We start from the raw sequence: 22,560 nt of genomic DNA, 5'->3' as shown, positions 1-22,560 counted from the left end.
ATAAAATCAAAGTTATGACACGAACATATTCACAGTGGAAGACAGATCCTCAGTTAAAACACATGACTCTCCTAAAAGCAGAAGTGGAAAGCTCAAGTGAGTCCTTCATTATACTCTCTGTCACAGCAATGGGGTAGATTTCTTTCCAGAGGTATATCTTTGACTACTTTGTCCACTCTTGTGTGAAATGACTTACAGGATGACTTTTCCACTGCTTCCATTGTGAGGTCATTCCACAATTTAATAGATATCACTATTGGGAAAACTGTAGATACAGAGCCTACATATTCTCTTATTCAATTTCATGCCCTGACTTCTAGTTATACCCCCAGGTAGCATCATAAACAATTCTTTCCCTTCATGGCGATGCATTTTGAATTCTTGGAAATTTGTGTCATATCCCCCTAAGTCACTCTCTGAAAAATGTTATATGTACTGTACATCAAGTACTTAATTCCTTAGTCAATGAACAATATATTAAGTTTTTATAATCTTGTCTCAAAAGTCATTTTCCCAGCCTCTCAATCAATCAGCTTTTCTCTAAACTCCCTCAAGTTTGTCAACGTCTTATATTAAAGTACTTGGAAAATGATTTGGTAATCTGATTTCTGTCTTATCAGTGCACTGGACGGATGCACGATTGATTCCTAGGCTGTAGCACTCTTATTGGCACCTTTGAAGTATTTTAACCATTGCCTCATAGTTTTTCATCACTTGCTATATTTCACAGAAGAACTTTCTCCTTCAAAATTTCAGGTAAAGCAGTTACATTTCTAGATTTGGTGATAACAAAGAAGTCAGGGCAGCTTTTTATTAGAACTGATTTACTCCCTATTATGTGTGATATACTGTAAGAGCCACCTTTCATCAATTATTGATATTTAGAGAAAATTTTTTGCTCATTTATATGTTCTCTCAACTCCAAGAGGATGTATATATAATGTAATACCGTCATTTCCATAGAAAGAATGTCTAAAATACTCTACTAAATCTGTCCTGACGAGGGCCCTATACTTGTACATTACACAAGTTATTAAAGTTACTGAGGGACCTTTGCCGGTTAAATAACCCCCCTCTTAAATGGATAGTGTGTATAATTAGCACAGACATCTCTATGTCTTTCAAGTTGATTAGGCATGGAGATCTATGTCAGGGAAACTATTCTTTTAAATTTCTAAGTCTTTATTTCTAAATATGAGTATTTTCTGTCTTCTAAGATGATCTTTGTTTACACATGAAAATTTTAGCATTCTCTGGGTCCAGAATTAATGTTATTATAAAAACCACTGATTTTATTTTGTTTTCGTTGTCTGGGTATTTTATTGCTACTAGAATCTGTATTTTTCATCACTAAATTAAGCCAAATGTGAGTAGTGAATAAAATTTTGAAAGACAAGAACTCTGTTAGCAGAGTTGAATGGATGAAAATAGTTGCAATATCTTGAATTTTAATATTAAAAGCCCCTGAAGGAGTAGCTCTAACATATCACAGGACAAAAATATAGAGAAAATATTATTTTCACACAGACTTAAAATAAATAAGTCACCTGAACCCAGGACTTTTTAGCATTCATGTTAAGGGTGATACCTCAACCACTTTCAAAAAAAAAAAAAAAAAATCCAGCCTTGGTGTAAAACTAAATAGTAACTTCTCTCTTGCTGCCAAGGAAGTGGTTTTATCGAGCCTTTAGTTGTCACACACTTAGAAATGTATAAAAATAGAAATAATAGTAACCCTTAAGCTAACATTTCACTTTAAGCCACCTATATGAATAAAGATGGTTTTAAAAAGAGGTGAGTTCACCACCTGAAAATATGGTATTTGAACATAGTAATTAAATTTCTAGCTAATAATCTTCATTAAGAATTTGAGAATGTGTCACAACATGCCCTAGGATCTCATTCATTCTTTATTGAGAGCCCAGTATTTACCAGGCCCTATACTGACTGCTGTGTAATCATGAAAGTTGATGAAAAAGTATACTGTGAAAGTCTCTGTATACTGTGGAGACACAGAGAAGGGAGCATCTACATCAGACGTAAAGATATTTCTCAAAGGATGTGGTTTCATTTGTGTTCTAAATGATGAAGTGGAATTAAATAAATGGGAAAGAGTTGGGAGAACTTTCCATGCAAAGGGAATAGCCTGTGCAAATTTAAGAGCGCTGACAAAGAATAAAGTAATTCTGAAAGCCTGGAAAACCATGAGCCACTGGCTGGAAATGATGTTGGAGAGGAATACAGGACCCAGATCATGAGGGTTTTATGTGCTTATCAAAGGACTGCAAACTTCTGAAAGATGTGGGGCTTGGAAGTTACATGGGTAGTGTAGTGCCGTATTTTTCGATTTTGTTTTTGAAGACCAATATGGTACAATATGGTAGGCCAATGGAAGACAGACTGGAGCAGCGCAAGAATTGAGAAAGATTGTTTATTTAGGAGGCTGTCATAGGAATCCAGAAGAGACATGATGAACCCTTGAACTGAAGCATAGAATAGAAGATATGGCTTTGAAGGAATCAGAAATTATAACCTGAAAGATTTTGAGATTAATTTGGGAATATTTTACTGTGATATTCAGGTGTAGGATATACACAATTCGGTGAAGAGAGTGGTATTTTTCTGTGAAAGGGCACACAGGATGATGATGAGTAGGTTTTATGGAAAAACTGATAATAATATTTTGTACCTGTTGAGTTTGAGGAGCTTATGGGACGTCCCATAGGAGATGGCCAGAGGAAATTTGGGAAAACGATCTGATCTCAGCAAAGATTTCTTGGCCTGGGATATGGAGACAGACATCATTCATGTATAAATTATTGCTGAAGCCAGCAAAGTCAGTGAGTTTACTCAGGTGCCAAGTATTGAGTAACAGACTCCTGGGAAATGCTGACAATTTGAGAAGACATTAAAAGAAGGCACTCAAGAGAAGACAGAGAGAGGTAAAGGGAGAACACCAGAGCATAATATTACAAAAGCCAAGGGGGAGGGGCATTAAGGAGGGAGTCATCAACAATGTTAATGCAAGAAAGACGTCACATAAAACAAAGGTTAGAAGTTGCATTGGCTTTGGCAATTCAGAAGCTATTAAAAATATTAGTAAGAGTCTTTACCTCAGAGTGGTGGAGCAAGAAGCAGGCTGCCATGGGATGAAGAGTGAATCAAAATTGCAATAAGCAACAAGTATAAACTGCTTCAAGAAGCTTGAGTGTAAAGGGACAAGGATTTGAATAATTGACACCTAGAGAGAAGGTTAGAATCAAGGAAATATTTTAAGATGTCAGAGACAAACAGTTTTAAAGAGATTGCAAGGGACAAACAAGAAGAGAATAAAGATATGGATGAAAGAAAGTAACACAGTTTGTTGGGTTTGTAATTTTTGTCCTGCAGAAATCCAGATGGAGGAGTCTAGATGTTAATGAGTTGATTGACCTAGAGAAGGGGTTTTGAAGGGTGAATGCCACTGAACAGCCACGTGGCAAGGGAGTATTGACAAGAGAAGCCGAAGTGATGAATTTTGGGGCCTCTAAGATCAATAGAAGGCTAATAACTTGTGGGAATATAGAGGGGTAAAGTCTGGAGGGCTCAGTGAGATTGAAGAAAGAGATATTAGCAAGAGAGATACACAAGGATATGGAGAGCATAGTCACAGAGTGCATTTTGCATCTAAGATTTCAAATTAAGAGGGAGTTGCAGAAGTTGGGATATATAATGAGGGTTATTTGAGTTCAGAGGTTCAAAGGGCTGCAAACCAAAGACACTGACATTATCCAGGATGATGGTAACAAGGGGTGGAGACAAATACAGGAACCCAGTTGACATGGTCCTTAGTGAATGTGGGGAAATGACCAAGACTTCAGGAAAGGAAGCAATATACAGAGTGAAAACAGGGAATAATAGTTGAGTGGCCTGAGTTTGAGAGGAAATATCTGTGTATGAGCTTACCTTTACATGCCTACAATATCTTTTAAAGAACATGCAAGGAACCAATAACATTGATTGCCTCTGAGTGGCATCCCTTTCATAACTTTTATATTTGGGGTTATATGAAAGTATTAGACTAAAAGTATCAATGGTTTGGAAATGCTAGAATGAAGCCAGAAGACAGGCATCCTGCCCTCACTTTTCCTTAGCCTAGCAGGGTTTTCAGAGTGGGAGCTCTCATTTGGTAGGCCTCGGGGGAAGCACTATTTTCTGGGGAGAATAAAGCTTTGGTTACAGGAGAGAAGAGTGAGTAGTCAGTGAAAGCATCAAGGGTATCAGGGTTGTGCCTACAGCGATTCAAAGGTCTATCTAGAAGGCATCACAAAGCAATAGCCTCTTGGAAGTGATATTGTGCCTATGGTGCCCCATTTTAAAATTAATCTACTTAAAAGATTTTGGGCTGAAAACACTCAACCAATGTCAGAAATCCAATTTAAAGTTTCCTTTTTATTTTTGGAGAGAATATGGAGTCCAGGCTAAAACAGCTCCCAAAAGCAATATTCTTTACCGTTTACAATAAATCATCAGCCTTTGATCCCATCAGTAAACTAAGAAGTTGGCAGAGGATAATGCAGCACTCTCTTGAGAGCAGAGATTCTTGTTACCTTATATTCTTATCTTCTATAAAAGTTTATGGTGCTTTTTGTTGTTGTTGCTCTTAAAAAGATAGTATCTTCCTCTCTCCACACAGGACTATTGGGGATGTTTTTCTTTTCTTTATCTTGATGAAATCTAATATATGCACTGGCTGAATAATAACTATAGAGATTGACTGTCATTTTTGAGGAAACATGAGAAAATATGAATGGAGCCACCAAAAGTAAGAAAATAGCTAGCTTTCTTAACCCAGCATTATTTGACTGTGATTAAATGCAGTATTCTTGTGTTTTGAACAGTCCTTCTTCCCTCCTCCTCCACCCGCATTCTGTCCCCCATAACTAATCAGGAAGCATCTGAAACATGCTGGGAATAGAGTGATTCTAATTAGGTGTTTTTTGCTGACCCAAATAGTTGTTGTCTTTTATGTATTAAATGCTATTGCACAGTTCTCTCCCCACATCATAAGGAGTTATGAAATAAGTCTCCTTTTCCTTGTCCTATTTGGAAATAGATAAATAGCAAAGGCAGGGGCCTCCAGTACTGTCAACTTGCTGAATCTGGGCCTGGAAGAGAAAGCCCTAGACCAGGGACACGTGCCATCAGTGCTTCCTTGCTCATCTGCTGCATGGAAGACGCTTTTCTTTCCCACAGCCTGGATATCAAGAGGCTGTTGAAATGTCAGGGTTTTCCATTTTGCTCAGTGCAGGTGTTCCTGTTGTTGAGGAGGCCTCTTCTAAACCTGTCAGTCAGAATGATAGGACCTCTCAAGGGCAATGAATTGTACATTAAGACCGAGACTACCATGGTCAGTATGTGAATGTGATAGATGGAGTGAGCTGGACCATGAACTCTACCCAACCCCAACCCTCTGCTGCCCTTGCCTTGAGTACTAGGCTCTTTTCTGCATGTAAACAAGAGCTTTGAATAGCAATTGTTTTCTTTCTACCTATACATATCCCAGTAACATAGCAGTGCACACAATATTGTGCAAAACTTTGCATCTAATTCAGATATCAAGGGGGAATTTTTACAGCTGCTGGATTTACTTTAAAATAGAGCTTTGGCAGCTGAAAATAAAGATACAGCACCTGGCTGACCACTTTTGATGATGACAAACAATTGTCGCATTTTGTGTAACTGTGAACAAGATGACCTCTGACGTCTTCTCTCACTTAAGTCCCTTAACATCTTCTCTAAATGAATCCATTATGTAAAAGGAAAGATCCTGTGGTTATGTCATATATGTTTACTGTAGCTTCAGAATAGTACTTGAAAAGATGGCTATTGAAGAGCCGTCTTAACTGATAAGTTTCCCCTGGCTTCTCACGTCAAATGCAGAGAGAGCAGAGTGAATGTTGTTCAGTGTCTGTATATCAAGGTCTACATATCATTTTATATAAAATAAAAAGTTTTATATTTTATAAAATATAAAATATTTTATAGGATTTATTTTAAATGCCCAGAGTGTTTCTTGAGGGAACCTATACTCATGCTATTGATCTTATGTTGGAAGAAGGATTACTGTCCATCAAATACATCTAGTATGTGATTACCCTTCCCCACTCCACTACCTTGTGGACTACTTCTACCTTTTTAAAATGTAAATATAAATATCACCTGAAATGATACAGGCTAGAATATTACAAAAAGTTTAACCTGTACTTCAATTATCTAATAGTTCAGAACACAAATATTTTGATGCCTTTTGAAGTAGCATTTAGAATCAAAGTAAATGAGTACCTTACTCCTAACTGGACCAGTAGTACCACTGCTTCTTCTGTCTTCCATGTGGACCTCACCTGCTCCCTGTGCATCTCACAGAGGACAGCACCTCAGCCCTCCCAAATGATCCATCATCTCTGGAACCAAAATGATTTTCCTTTTATTAGGGTTGGATAGAGATTAGAACGGTGCCTCTGGGTAAATAGGGCAGTGTTCATATTTTGCCACTAATGGATATGGGAAAGAAAAGAAAATGTGTGACCAAGAAAAGGACCTGCTTTTCTTAAAGCATGTGCTAGAGTACACAAAATCTGGACTAAGGCAGGAGACATGGGATCTAGTCCTGGCTCTCTCATGAGTTAGAAGCAGCCTCATTGGAAATCAATGGCTCTGGATGCTGATTTCTGAAATAGCAATAGTTTGCTAGGTTATGCTGCATTAACCACCCTGAAATGTCAGTGACTTATAAAAACAAAGGTCTGTTTCTCATTCATGTTACATATCAGCTGCTAATCACCTTTAGCTGAGCCCCATGTCGCTTCTTCAGTTGGGAATCCAGGCTGAAGAATCAGTTTCCTTCTGGGACAAGCTATTATTATAACAGAGAAAAAAAGAGCAATAGAAGTACATACAATGTGTTTTAAAGCTTCTGGTCAAATGTGACATTGATCACTTCTACTTACATTGTGTTGGTCAAAGCAAATCACATGACCAAGCCTGCCATCATGGGAGCAAAAAGTAAACCCCTCCCACAAGAAGGGCACTAGGGAAAAGCTCTGCAAGACTAAATGTCATAGGGATGAGCAACACAGTACCTCTAAGTCAAAAGCATTGGTAAATGATTTGTAAAGTGTCCTATAGCCCCCAAATTACAAGCTTTAATTCATGAGTTAGAAACAGCAATAATTAGTTGGGGTGTAGAAATATTTTATCGAGAGAGAGGAGGCTGGATAAAAGATGACTCAGTCCAAGAACAAACTAAATTCCTATATAAATTAGTAGCTTGCATAGGAATAGTTTTTAATCTTTAAATTCCTTTATTTCTGAAGAAAGGTCTTGTCCTGTTAAGATGTTTTATTTGACATTTTGAAGACTATATTAAATAAAACAGTACTTTAGATACGTAAATGGTAATTTACAGCCAGCGAAGTACTGTTATATATGCCTGTTCCCATTTCACATGCCAAATCGGCTGTTTGGTTTGTTTCCCATGTATGCCCAATGCCTAAAACAGTACTAGCAATGGGTAGACACTCAATACTTTGCTGGGGATGGTGAGGAACTACTTTTGTATGAATGATATTGTAGATAATTATGGGGTGTTGAAGGACTGTTTGCCATTTCCTTTTTCCCCAGGGAAAAAGAAAGCAAGAAGAAATTACATATTCTTTTATCTAATGATGACAGAAATGACCAGCCAGGAAACCTGAAAAATCTCCTCTTTGAGAAGGCCCAAACTATTTTATCTAATGTATCTGTGCCTATACCCAGCTCATATAGTGATAGGGAGAGTGAAATGAGATAGGAGATGTTAAAGCTTTCAGAAAATTTCAAAATCTTCGTGCACATTCTAGGTGATAGTACGTTAGGCCATTGTAAGTTTGATGCACCAACATTTTTTCCAAGGAAAAAAATGTGAAAATGTGTGAAGGCTAAGCACTTTCTTTGTGACAGGCACTTTTCTGATAGCTTTACAGGTAGCACGATCTGTTTAATCTTCAAAACAGCCCCCTGATGTAGGAATTACTTCCATTTTCAGATAAGAATATTGAGGTACAGAAAAGTTAAGTAATTGGTACAAGGTCTCTAGCTAGTAAGTGGAGAAGTTGGAATTTGAATGCAGAGAGTCTGACTCTAGAATTTGTAACAGGTGATTCCCATCTCTGTGGAGGTATTAATACAGCCATCTTTCAAATAAAAAAATATATTAGAAAGATTGTACTCATTTTGGAAAGAATGTAATGAATGTCTACCTGGGCCAGATAGTTTCATGTGAATTATCTAATTTACTCCTCAAACTAACCTTATGGAGGAAAGAAGATATTTTTCCCATTTTACAATCAGGAATCTAAAGCATAGAGGCTTTACCTTGCCTAAGGTCACACAGTCGGTGTTCCATATGTAATTCCATATGTAATTCAATTGAGTGCTCTGTCTCCAACATCAGTTTTTAAAAATGCTTTAACATGGTGATTATCAAATCTTTTCTACCATCCAAAACAGTGCAGGCCTTATTGGCAAGCTAAGTAGCAAAAGAGGTTCTCAACTTGCCTCCTCTTCATTTACAGGCATGGAGTTTGCTTTTATTTTGTTTGTACTTAGAGTTCCTTTGATGAAAGCCATCCAGGGCCATTTGTATTCAAGCATCTTTATGATCCCTGCTGGGTTTAGAGATAGCTTTTAGTAATTCCTCCAAATCAATTCCTGCTGACCAACCTCAAGGGTCATCATAAAGTACTTAAGGGATTCTCATCTATTGAATCCTCTGATCAGGAAAACATTCTAACTATTCTTTGAAAAAGAAAGGTAATTTTGTACCCTGCTGAGGGATAAGATAGGACTAAATTGTATTTGAGGAAAATGCTATTATAATTTGAGGGGTTTGATTACCAAAATAAGGAATGACTTCTAATTCTAAGATTGCCTTAAAAGATTATGGACATTTCAAAAAGTTTTTCCAAACCAACAGCACCAAATTCCTTGTCTTCAAATTTTTTCCACCACCCTCATTTCCCTGAATAGCTATCTGTTGTTTCTTGTTTGTTTCCTAGGAACTCCATTATGTTACTTAAGTTCACTGAATTCCAGATGATAAAAAAAATGTTCTTTGTATTTTTCATATGCACTGAAAAGGGGGCATATGAGCAGAGGAGGTGAAGATGTGGCTATATTAACAACCAGTTTCCTACAACTTAGTGTAATGCAGTACAGTATGTCAAGAGACCTGGGCTGCAGACACCAACTGGCAAGTGACACTGACACTTAACCCTTTGGGGCTGAGTTTCCTGTATGTAGGATCAGGGTGGTCAGGATGACAGCTCTGCGAGAGCAGTGACGTTGAAGTTCTTTTTGTTTCTTTTTCTCCAGTACCTTGAACTGTGCAGTCAGTAGTAGTAGAAGCCATAAATACATGTTGAAGGAATGATGAAATGAATCGCTGAATAGATGGTTAAGAAAAAAATCCCAAGTGTGGTCTTCAGGATCCTCTGATTTGTCCTGTACCTTCTTTGTCAGTCTAATTTCCTGTCTGTTACTTTGGGCACATGACATACTCACACTTCCCAGATGATGCCACTCTCTGCTTTAGTGCATGCTCTCTCCTTCACCTGCCTGCTTCCCTATCAAAATCCTTAATTATCATTCAAAAGTCAATTCCAAGGCCACTTCTTCAGAGACCTTCCTCTAGCCTTCCTAAATGAACTTAAATTATTCTTTCCCCTGTAGACCTATGAGTCTTTGCTTATGGCCCCAGTAGAGCATTTATTTTTATAGATTGAATTGTTCATTTATTCATTCTACAAATATTTATTACTATCTGCTATTTAACAGTCAATATGCTATGACTTTACATTACTCATCTCATTTGAATCTCACAGCAATTCAATGACTATTCATTCTTCCATTGCAACACTATTTGTTGAATATAAAAAGTTAACAGGCCCTGTTGTAGGTACTTGGTGGGAGAGCAATGAGAAAGTTAGAAAACATTTCCACCCTTAAGGAGCTTACACCCTAATGGAAAGACACAAACTTGGAAACAAGCACAGAAATAAGTCAATAAGATGCTATGGATTGAATGTGAGTGTTTTCCCTAAACTCATCTGTTGAAATCCTAATCCCCACTGTGATGGTATTGACAAGTGGAGCCTTTGGGAGGTAAATAAGACATGAAGGTGGAGCCCTCTTGATGCGATTGGTGCCCTTATAAGAAGAGACATGAGGGAAAAGATCTCTGTCTCCACCATGTGTGGACAGAGCAAGAAGACATCCATTTGCAAACCTGAGCCCAACCATGTCAGCACTCTGGTCTTGGACTTCCCATCCTCTAGAACTGTCAGAAATAAAGTTATCTTCTTTGCAAGTTACATATCCTATGGGAATTTGTTCTAGCCACTCCAACTGACTAAGACACAAGATAATTCAAGATAATGGTAAGCCATTAAAAAACTTAAAGCTGCTTATATACAAAGGAATGACAAGAGTGGGACATTAGAATTAATCCAGACAACACATTTCTTTTAAGGTCAGTTTTGCTTCCCATGCATCCATGCATTAGCCAACACCTTGCTCAATGGCTTACATACTTTGGTCATTCAAAAATCTCAAATAGTGAATAAAACTACTGGAACTCAGTAGTCTATGAGATCCCTTGCAACTTCCAAACTGGTAAGAATAAAAAATAAATAAATAAATCACAGTTTAAAGTGTAAGTGTGAGTCATGAGGCCTGCCAAAAAAAAATCCATGTCCAAAGAATATCTCAGCTAATTCTTGGGCATGGGCAATAACCTAGTCAGCTCTGAATTGTCTCAGTCCAGTAGAGGAGAAGCAATAGTTCACCCAATACCTGTTTTTCCTTTCACTCGGGAATGCAGTTTATCCTTTTTAGGCACCAAAAATACTTTGTAATTATCTTTGGTTTAGATGAATATGGTAGTAAGTTTGCATTCTCTAAGTACACAGATGTAATGGTACAAAAAAATTATAGCAAGACGCAAAGGAGAACCAATCTGGGATTAAAATTTTGCTGTGCAAAGCCTAGTGTTTTCACTCATAAAACTGTTGATGAATATTGCTAGTGCAATAACTGGTCAAAGTAAAGGATGTTCCTGTTAACTGATGATAACCAAAAGTAAAAAGGAATTTCGAACGCCCATACACATGAACTAATAGAAATTAAATTGCAGGATCTCTCATTTAATTACCATTTATCCTATTCCAAAATGATCCTCCCAGCCTGGAGGAGAAGACTTTAAATTGTTTACTTGGAGGGATGAAATCCTACAGACTGAGTCAGGCATTTGCCCCCAGGAAGTCTCTTTCACTGATACTAACCATGGCATTTGGCAACAGTATTTTTTTCTCTTTGTAAAGCTTTATCAGCTCTCTCATAAATTCTTAGGAATTTATGAAAACCTGTACTTAGCACACTCTGAAACTCATGACCTGTGTGCTTGGCACTCAGTTCCAACAAGTTCACCTAATGGGCCCAGATAGCAAGCCTGCTTTTGAGATCAGAAATGTGCCAGCTGCCTTGGTTAGTGATTAGTTGACTGGGGAGTGGAAAGAGGAAGTACAAAGTCAAGAATATACGAATCTCACCTTTTGTGAGAAGACTGATTTGCAAGGGTATGAGTCCTACGCTTTTGTTTCAGACTTTACATTAACCATCTCTCTAGTTTAACCACATGAATGAGTCTGGAAATCCCCTTAGAAGTCATGTCAAGAAAAAGGTACGTTGAATTACTTTTTTTCATTTACATAGCTGTACAGTAGTAACATGACTCTTAAATATTTTATATTCAGTATAGCCCATAGTGCCAAATGATAATTATGATGGGTGGCAGCTCTGATGAATGAACATTGGGTCCAGTGTAAGGATAAGGATGAATGTGTAGAGGGAAAAGTTGTCACAGCACAATGTCGCCTCGCTAGAAAATACCCATATTTTTAAAAAGAATGGACAGCTTTTTTAATACTTTATGACTGATTCTCTTAGAAGATGTTCCCGTTTACATTATAATCCCATCACTTGCTGAGTAACATTTCATGAGTGCTCTTTTTCATGGTACCATACCAGTTGTGTTGACTGTGGCTTTGGCTTTTAGACTTCAAATGGTATTTTCTCCCTAAAGTCAGATCTTAGGAGTTTTAATTAGTAATGGAATAATTTGAGTTTTCAGAGATGATGATTTTAGCTAAGGTATTTTGGTGACATGGACTTAATCTTCATACTGTTTGTAATTCCCATTTTCTCTAATTATTGGTTTTAATAATGTAACTAGCTTTTGGCCACCATGAAGAAAATCTATTTATATAACATCAGTCAAGTACAGAGAAATTTAGCAGTTATTGGGAGTGTGAATTCCAACACAGAGGCGTGAAATGGTTTGTTGAATTCTGAGCGTGAAACAATATTTCCTCTCTTAACCACAATAGTAAAAACAAACCTAACAAACAAAAAAGAGTGCTCACTATGTACCAGGCATTGTGCTTCCTGCAAGAAAATGAAAATATGAATAATTCAAGTCAGTATTTCTTCTTTTCATTTCAAACTTCTAATTTTCCTAAGGAACAGGAATAATTTCCTAAGTCATTCATTTTAGCCTGGTATAAATAATCTTTAAGATTGGCTTAGCAATATCAAAAGTACAATATTTAATAAATTTCAGACCACTGGCGAATTGAATCAGATGTTCTCTTTGAAATGCATTTAAGGAATTTATGAAAACCTGAACTTAGCACAAATCAAGATTTGTTTATTTTATAAAAGGATTATTTATAAAAGAAAAGAGGAATTATTCAACAAAGATGAAAGAGCACACACAGGTTCAGGTATCTGTGGCGCTTCCTTAATAATAGGGCTTGCATCCTGTCTGTCTGCTTCCTCGTCTTTTAAAGCTACTGTAGAAATGATGAATGAGATAATTTATGGAAAGCATTTCATATAGTCACCAGCATAAAATCTATGCTCCATAAGTGGCAGGCATTACTAAAAAATAATCACAGAGTTTTTTTTTTTTTTAATGCTAAACAACTAGTCACAAAATTTAAATCTGAACCTAGCTCTTCGGCAACAGATTGTAGAAGTACTGTAGTATTTCTCTAGCTGTAAATTAAATGTTCACTTACCAGTTAGTATGACCAAACGCCATGGAAGCTATTAACAAAGCAGTATTTTGCAATTTGCAATTTTCTGTGCAGCGCCTTGATATGTGGCACCCCTCTCTCTACCTGCAAACACACATTGATCCTCTCTAGTTCTTGAGTATCATTCTCATGACCTCTTTTGAATCGATGACCCCTTCTCTTCTTCACTTGCTGGACTGGCGTTTGCTCTAATCTCTCCTTACTATATCAAGATCAAATTCCCAAACTAAGTTCAATCTGAAGAAATCAGAAACTAGCAAGTATAAAAAGTTCCTTTTCTCATAATGTAGGAAGAAAAATGAACTTTTAAAAATATCTTGACACTACACCAAGATTACATGGATGATTGGTTAATGAATTCTAGCAGTTCTAAATTTAAACATTGTACTTTATTGTCAATAATGATAAATGAAAATGTTATAAAAAATTAACTCTTAAATCAGTGAAAATCTGCATGTCTTATCTATATTTCTTATTAAAATTTCTTTATTTAATTAAAGATATTTTTACTATAACAGAAAGCTCCTGTCCAGGGCTTCTTGTAACTCTAAGAAACATGTATTATAAAATTTCACAGGCAAATTCTCTAACTTTGGAAGATGCTCTTTGATTCTTGTTAATTATTGATTCTTAGACTCTTGATATCCTTGTATTAAATATTCTAGCCAATAAAATCTGGCCGCCTGCCAAGGCCTTTACCATATTATATGTAGAAGAGCTAGTTTGATGATGAGTCTGTGAAGAAAGTATACTTGTTAAGTTTTGGTTGGGCTACAGAGTTTTATTGATTCTAAGGGTTTTTAATTTTTGCTTTATTCTCTTCCTGTAGACATTAAGACATTAGTGTAATTCCACATACATTGTTGGGTCTGCATGCCAGAAATTCAGGTACTGAAGTATCAAAAGACTTTATTCAAAAGGATCTCCCTGTAGAGTAATCCCAGGACACAAGCCTCCAAGTTTGGCTTTATTTGGATTTCCCTCAGTGGGTCATGAACAGAGCAGAGTGTCATGAACAAACAAACTTAGAATTTATTGAAGTAATGGATGTTGATCATGTGTTTGTTCATTACTGTTTTATGAATCTTAACAAACCCCTTTGTGTTTCTTTTGAATGCTTAGAGGTGTTTCTTTTGAAATTCGAAAGCATTAAGCATTTAGAAATTCAAAAGCTCTAAGCATTAACTCAATCAAGAAGCACAGATACAATTAGGAGAGAGATTTCTTTATTTTCTGCATCTGAGAAGTGAATATAAAGCAGCAAACAGAATACAATTTTTCAGAATGAGAGAAAAATATACTGACAAATGTCTTTTGAAACTTTCCCCAAATAAGTCGTCCTTGGTAAGTTAAAGATCGTTTTATTTGAAAGCTTTATAAAAACTCCCAAGTAACTGCATATATTTTAAGTGCTGGTGAGACACATCCCTCTAGCCATGAATAGTTTGTGGTTCATCTACTCAAATATAGCATAATCACTTAGGATAAAAATGAACAGCCATCCTCCGTGAGATCCAGGAACAGGTGGTACAACTAATCATCCCAAATGTTTGAAGTATTGGTCTGGGAACAGCTGCCTGCAAAGACTTAAAGGACAAGAGTCCCTAGCTCCATTATCAAGGGACAGGAGAGGGATTCCTTTGGACATCCATTGCTGGTGCTTAGTTAGTGGTTGAATGTGTGCAGGGTTGCTCTGGTGAAGGAATGAGTGGATTGTTTGTTAGCTTGTAATATATCTACTGCCCTCTCTGGCATGGGACCAAGCTATCCAATGGTAAGGAATCTGAAAAGAAAGTTTCTCTGGAGAAACCCTTTCTGAAAATGGAAATTCCCACTCGTATTTTATTCTTTAATAGCAAGGATTGTTGTTGAGAGCATTTATTATTTGTAGTGTTATTATAGCCCCAGCTATGTTTGCTTTCAGCCATATAGAACAATTCAGTGGGTGAATTGTTCTCAAATTGAGCCTGACAAATGCCTGACTGACCCTGAGCTGATGGTTCATTGCATGTTTTCATAGCTGCTTTTAAAGATGTTAAAAGTTTGTGTTGTATTAACCATGTTTTAATAGAGCCAAATGTGACCATGCTAGAACTCTTTGTAGTCCAGTTTTTGAACAATTCTCTTTTAGTAATTGGTGAGAAACACATCTACAAGAACACTTTTATTTCCTACCATGGAATACATGGATGACACCATTCAATAAATGATATCGTAAATGTTGAGTAATTTCTCTTTTCTTTTGTAAATAATCCTCTTTATAAGATAAACAAACCTTCTTGATTTGTGCTAAGTACAGGTAAATGATTTGTGATCATTCACCCGTAAAGGCTTGTCTGTCATTTAATATGTAATATGTGTACACACATCCAGTCCATTTTTTCTTTTCCATTGTAGTTTTAGAAATTTACTGTTTTACTCAAACTAGGTGTTTACTATGACATTTTAAAACGTATATACAAAAAGAAGAAAATGAGAATATATCATTGCTAACCAATATTAATTTTTTGTGAATACTTTTTCAGTCCTGCTTCATTCACATATCTGTACATTTTTTTCTAGCAGTATTGTATGATATGGAACATACTCTTGTATAAGCTTTTGATCTATGAGTTCATTTTATTTTAAGGATGTTAACTGTTTACCTGTTATATCTGTTACAAGTGTGTTTACTAGCTTGTCCTTATGGTTTTACTTTTGTTTTTGATCTCTTTTAGATTTATATAACATTTTGTATATGTAAGGTGTATCGATTTTTATGCTTTCCGACTTTGGCATTAATGCTTAGAAATATCTCTTTCACACTATACTTACATTAATATTTATCTGTGTTTTCATGTAGCACTTTAAGATTTTATTTGTACACATCTCTCCAACTTTCGAGTCTATAACCCTTTTCTAATAGAAACCAAACTGTGCATCCTAAACTATTTAGAAAGTGAAAATTTGAGAATCATATCTACGTTCCAAAGCTTAATAGTAAAATGCAGAGAATGAGGGAGTTTTGTTTCAAAATGCCAAATGATTAGTTTCACTGCCAAAATGTAATTATGAACTATTTTAATGTGAGGAATTAAGCTGAGGATAAATTATTTTAATGATATAAATTAATTTTATTAATTAAGGCAATGCAGATTAAGATGTCTATAATTATAGAATGATATATAACATTATTTGGTGGGTTGGAAAGAGCATGCGACTAAGAGATACACAATAGCTAAATGGGTCCTTGTAGTCATAATTAGTTGGGAGATGCCGGGCAACCCATTTGGCTCTCTGAACTTCAGTTTGCTCATATCTCAAGGGAGGTCATCAGACCCCCAGATGATCTCTGTAAGGTGCAATAAGGTACACACAGCGCCACATTGCTAGACTCCCTATATGGACTATAGGAACAAGGTAACTAAAATACCAGCTCCTTTATGTTAGGAGGGAAGATACTACAGTTCCGGAGCAGGAGGTGAGGAAGTCCAGAGATGTGTACCACCCTCTAGGAGCTAGTAAACAGTTATCTCCCCTTAGAATAGTGAGCCATAGCTTGTAAAGCACTTATGTAAGTTTTCTATACCAAAGAACAGAAATGTTTTCTTTGTAAACTGAACTGTTTTAATATAGTTTTAAATGATTCTTCATTGTTTGTCCTATTTTAGCATTTCTTAAAGTAACGGTAAGGGCACTGTTCTGCTAAGAGCACTTACGAAAAGGAGTTTGTCTTCCGTTATTCTGGAGTTTGAAAAGCAAGCAGTCTGCTCAGGATAATATTAAGGGTATATAACAAATAGTATGGCATAGGGACCAACCACTCAGAATGGACACTGGCTGTAAACTACTGGCTTGCTACTAGCAAGTAGCAGCTGATCATCATCCTTACGTATACACGGGAAGGCAGAGAAATTGGAATGTATACTAAAAACTCAGCTAGAAACTCGGAATAAAGAACAAATAAACAGCATCTTTGCCATTCTGGAGTGTAATTTCACTTGAGGAAGGAGATGATCAACAGTAAAACAAACATAAAATTATTTCAGATAACCATAAATACTTTAAAGGAAATTAAGCAGGTTAAGTAGATAGAGTGACCAAGTGTGGGAGTATTTTAAATAGAATGCTCAAAGATGTTAGATATTTGAGCAGAGAACTAAATGATGAGGAGCCAGCCATTGGAGCATTTGGGGAAAGTGCATCCAGGCAGGGAACAGCAGTGAATTAAACCTAAGGGGAGAAGAGGCTTATTGTGTTATTTGCAAGCTGAAAGAAGGCCAGTGTAGCAGGAGTGGAGGTAGTGGGAAAGGTAGGATATCAAATCAGAGGACACCAGAGGAAAGAAGTTCATAGAGGCAAACAGTAGTCAGATCTTATTTTGCCAAATTCTAAGAGCAATGGAAAGCTATTGGAAGGTTTTAAGCAGACTACAGAAGTGATTTGATTTACCATTAAAAGAGATAACTCTGACCCTAGGGGAAGAGCTAACAGGCAGTTGGGAAACTTGCTGGTTTCCAAGTGGACTTGGGAGGTTATGGTGGAAGAGATGAGAAATAATCCTATTGTGGATTTAGCAGGTAAATCCTCCTATGCCAAGATTCTCCTTTGAGGGCTAAAACCTTGGAGGTTCGGTGTTTTACTTTTAATGGGATGTCATTCCCTTTTATAAGCTTAATTTAAATATGTCATCTATAAGTAATGGTAAACTTCTGAAGTAACATAACAGTTGGTTTCTTTTCAATGTCTAACATTTGTGTTGCTAAGAGAAGATAAAGTTATATTTTATATGGGATTTAATGAAATCTTTTATCATTTGCTCTTATTAAAGTTTCGAACTGGAATCCTGTAGCCCAGACGGTGAAGAAACTAAAAGTTCTTGTGTAACATTTGTTTAGGGGCTTGTGGACCAAAGTCCCTTTCAGGTTAAAAAAATCTTAGCAAAATATTTTTACCATGTGTCTATGCAAGGACATGAACTGAAATCACAGAATTTCTTAAGGATAGATATGAAATCTAAATGACTAAGACTACTTCAAAGGGTGTCCTCATAGAGACACCCACCAGCACTCAGCTATACGCCTTTCCTGCTCTGCTGATTACGCTTTTGGAAACTGTTCCATCATTTTTCTCCCTATATACACATTGTCCAAGGCAGCTGTAACACTGTGGAAGGTCACCAACCACACAGTTTCTACTTAGAAATGAGCTTTGGTGGTCTTAGCTTTGCCAGAAAATGGGTACATGATACAGAACACATCAACTATCTCTCTAAGCATTTGTTTCCTTATTTATTTGTTTATTTATTTTTATGGTTTTTTTTTTTTTTGAGACAGAGTTTCCCTCTTGTTACCAAGTCTGGAGTGCAATGGTGCAATCTCGGCCCACTGCAACCTCTGCCTCCCAGATTTAAGCAATTCTCCTGCCTCAGCCTCCCGAGTAACTGGGATTACAGGCACACACCACCACACCCGGCTAATTTTTTTATTATTATTAGTAGTAGTAGAGATGGGTTTTCACCATGTTGGCCAGGCTGGTCTTGAACTCCTGACCTCAGGTGATGCACCTGCCTCGGCCTCCCAAAGTGCTGGGATTACAGGCGGGAGCCACCGCTCCTGACCAGTTTCCTTATTGTTTAAATAAGGAGATTTGACTAGATAATTCTAAAACTATTTCCAGTTCCAAGATTTAAAACTTTCCCTCTTCTGATTTTAACACATGGTCAACATAACCCTTTACTTGGTTGAATTGCATTTTTGTGTTGATACTTCCCAAATCTGTATCTCAAGGTCACATCTCTCTCATGCGGTCCATTCTCCTGTAGCAAACTTCCCCCTGAACATCTCCATCTGTATATAGTGTAGGCACCTCGAACACACTATGCCCAACATGACTCATACTTTCCCCAGTAAGTTGTTTATTTTTCTGTATACTTTCCTCACCTTGTCTAAGCATTGCTCTCCCTTTGAGTCTTCTACCCACCTTTTCTGCAAGACCCATCTATTTATCTTCCAAGACTCTACCAACAAATCAACTTCCTATGTGAAATTTTTCCAAATTCCTTGAAGGTAGGAATAGTTTTTATTTCCTCATGATCCTATCAACAGCTTAGAAAGTATTCATAGCAGGTGATTAACAAATATTGAATGAACAAGGGAAAATGAAAATTCTGTGATCTGAAGATTGCTCATGTCATTACCTTACCCGGCATATGTCCTCCACCAATAGTCTCATCACGGCATGGAGAAGCCACTGGCTCTCTGGCTTCTTGCCCAGTCTTATCTGATCACCAACTTATGAAGCCTCATATAAATGCCAGCCTTCATTTGATTCTACACATTTTCCCCCTGTGGGAATTCAGTGTCCTTTTGTGTCTATTCTGTTTTGCAGAGTACGGATACCACATTTCCTGTTTCTTTCCTATCTTCCCTAGGATTAAGATTAGAATAACAAGGCCAGGCCCAGTGGCTCATGCCTGTAATCCCAGCACTCCGGAGGGCCAATGTCGGTAGATCACCTGAGGTCAATAGTTCAAGACCAGTCTGGCCAACATGGCGAAACCCCATCTCTACTAAAAATACAAAACTTAGCCATGTGTGGTGGTGCACACCTGTAATCCCAGCTACTAGGAAGGCTGAGGCAGGAGAATTGCTTGAACCTGGGAGGCAGAGGTTGCAGTAAGCCGAGATCATGCCACTGCACACCGGCCTGGATGACAGAGTGAGACTCAGTCTCAAAAAGAAAAAAAAAAATGATTAGAATAATGATGTCTAGTCAGTTTCTTTCCTTTTTTACTGTAAGTTCTGGGATATATGGTGGTTTGCTGCACCTGTCAACCCATTATCTAGTCAGTTTCTAATACCTGTTCATTCTTTGAACCCCACATTTGACTCGGTTCTCTCTCAGTAATCAGCTGAAATTTTATTAAACACAGGAAATTTATATATAAACCAGCCTCATCATAACCAATTAACAAATGTACTTCCAGCTCCTCAAAATGTTAATGAAATTTACACCTGATACTAAGCTCTCATTCAGTAGGTATACTTGGGTAAATATGCTGTCAGACTAGAGTGGCTGAACATTTCTCAGCATCCTCTGAAAATACCTTCCACTCCCTGGTAAGGCTGGAAGAAATTTACTAAAGTAATTTATTTTGCCAAGGTCAGAAAGCCATCTGTGGATTGTAAAAACGACAGAATTTGTTTTCCTTCCCTTAATGTTTTTTAAACTTCCTGGTGCTGTAGTAATTAATATGGAAGTTATATATAAATGGGAGACAAGTTTGCCTTTTAAGAGAAGTTTTTTCTGTGTGATCCATTGCTATCACACATCCATTCAGGCTTATCTGAGATAACTAATGTTTTCAGGTCTGCCCTTGGCCTTCCTTCCCCAAATGGGCAGTACTTAGTCACTACCAGTCATTTTCTTCCTCTGCCATCCTTCCTTGTATTTGTTGACAGAGTCAAGAAGAACCCCTTGGAAGTTAGTGTGTCTTTGAAAAGATCACCAATATTTGGGACCAGGTCAGCAGGCAAGATTGAACATAATGCATAACCTAGTTTAAACCCACTATATGTCAATAATGATGATAATTATTATTCTTTAATCAAACACTTTGTTCGGTGCCATTGGTAGTTACATAATTAATGCGTTCAATTCTCAAAACAGCCCTGTAATATAAGAATTCCATACTAGCCACTTACAGCTGAGGAAAGGAAGGACTGGAGGGGTTGTCAGTTATCTGTGGTCACACAGCTAGTAGATGGCCAAGTTAAAATTTGCATTCCTACCTGTACTTTTTCCATGTCACCAGTACTTACAAGAAAATGTCCATGTCTTGAATGAGAAGAGTTCTTGAGGAGATGTGCTTAAGACAAATGGTGACCTGTTCAGCAGGAATATAGCCCTATTTCTGTTGTCACTTAGTTGGAAAAAGATTCAGAAGGCTGAGATGTTGAAACCATGAACATAATGACTTGAACAGAGGTTTGACTGACTCACATAGATGTTTCTTTGCCTTCCAGGAAGATTTCCAACCCGCAGCAGCTTCAGAGACCAACTGGGAATCAGTCACAAGCTCCATTTCAGTAAGTAATTTATTACTCTATTGCCTGCAAAAGAAATGGATGGAACAGCTAAGGTCAACCCCAAAAGGATTTCACCTGCATTAAGGACCTGTGGCTTGACCAAAAGACAGATCTCAAACAGGATGTGTTTCTCCATTTCATTCAGGTTACAATGGATTATGTCAGACACCCTTTTTCCTGTCTGTCAGAAAGGTTTCCAGGAACTGCCAGTATAGCATGGTAGGAACTCAGGCTAGGCAATAACTTAAATATTTTTCAGTTTCAGGGCAAAGCATTCCAATTAAAGGTCTGTCCAAACATATCAAACTAGTTCATGGCCCACACTCAAGTGGGGAATTGCAAAATAGGTTTTGAATATTCCTGGAGAAGATGTTAACCTTTGCATTTTCAAGGGTCTTTTCACACTTGAAAAACCCCAATATTTACAGGAAGATAACTTAAGTGCAAATCAGGCATGTATTCTATTTTACTTGGATATAAAACATAACTCACCCTGAAGCTGTAAAATGGTTCATGCTCCAGTTTTCCTCTAAATTTAGTCATTTCTCAGTATTCTGTCTCCTTATCTACTTTGCACAGAAAGAGCAGACCTTGTTTTCACCAATCCTATGTGTAGCATTTATGTAGCAATAAAATACAAGATAATAAATGCAATTGTTACTAAAAGGTCAAGAGCATAGAGGAAGCTTGCCCATGGCTCTAAGTAGGTCCATGTGGCTGAGTCAGAGTTTTTTTGTTTTTTGTTTTTTCCTAAAATTGATATGTTATCTTTTGCTCTCTGGGGGATTTTTTAAAAACTCTTTCATATGGCAGGATTCCTTCCCCTATGAATTATGTGACTATTTAATTCACCTGGTATGGATGCTGGACTAGAACCTCATCTGATCAAAAGATCAGAGGGATCTCTGATGCTGATAATAAGTGTTTTGTGTGCTTTCGACAGTCCAGAATACATGCTCTGAACCTAACTTGGTGTAGGCAATCATTATCAGTTAGATGAAAGTCAACACAAGGCACATAATGCTGAAGAGGTGCTCAGGCTAAGCAGGAGGGTCGCAGTAGAGGCTGATAACTCAAGGCAGACACCAGCAGTTTTTGCAACGTTGACTGAGGGTCAACAGATGCTCCAGCTTCTCAGGCACCTTCGACGTGATAGCTCAGGGTTGTCTAATGATTCTTGCCCCAACCACAATTCAATTACAAGCCTTAAAGGACCCTTAACAAATTAAGAATAACCCAGGTCCTTTAAAAGAGAGGCATTCTCTCGTCCTTTTGGAGTATCTGGGGAAGTTCCCTGGGTCCAGATCCACTTCAAA

The 22,560-nt window shown here is 37.3% G+C and overlaps 1 protein-coding gene across 2 annotated transcripts in view; it reads left to right on the top strand.

Moving 5' to 3' along the window:
* PDGFD (platelet derived growth factor D) overlaps positions 1-22,560 on the top strand; it is a 246,930-nt gene that overhangs the window by 186,976 nt on the left and 37,394 nt on the right. For both annotated transcript variants that reach the window (XM_050758868.1, XM_050758867.1), the window contains exon 4: positions 21,182-21,244. In XM_050758868.1, coding sequence (XP_050614825.1) covers positions 21,182-21,244 — 63 coding nt within the window. The remainder of the gene's footprint in view (positions 1-21,181; positions 21,245-22,560) is intronic.

This window comes from Macaca thibetana, chromosome 14 (genome assembly GCF_024542745.1).
Source record: "Macaca thibetana thibetana isolate TM-01 chromosome 14, ASM2454274v1, whole genome shotgun sequence".
Classification (NCBI taxonomy): Eukaryota; Metazoa; Chordata; class Mammalia; order Primates; family Cercopithecidae; genus Macaca; species Macaca thibetana.
Note: the sequence above shows the minus strand (reverse complement) of the source record. Positions and strands in the feature narration are given on the sequence as shown.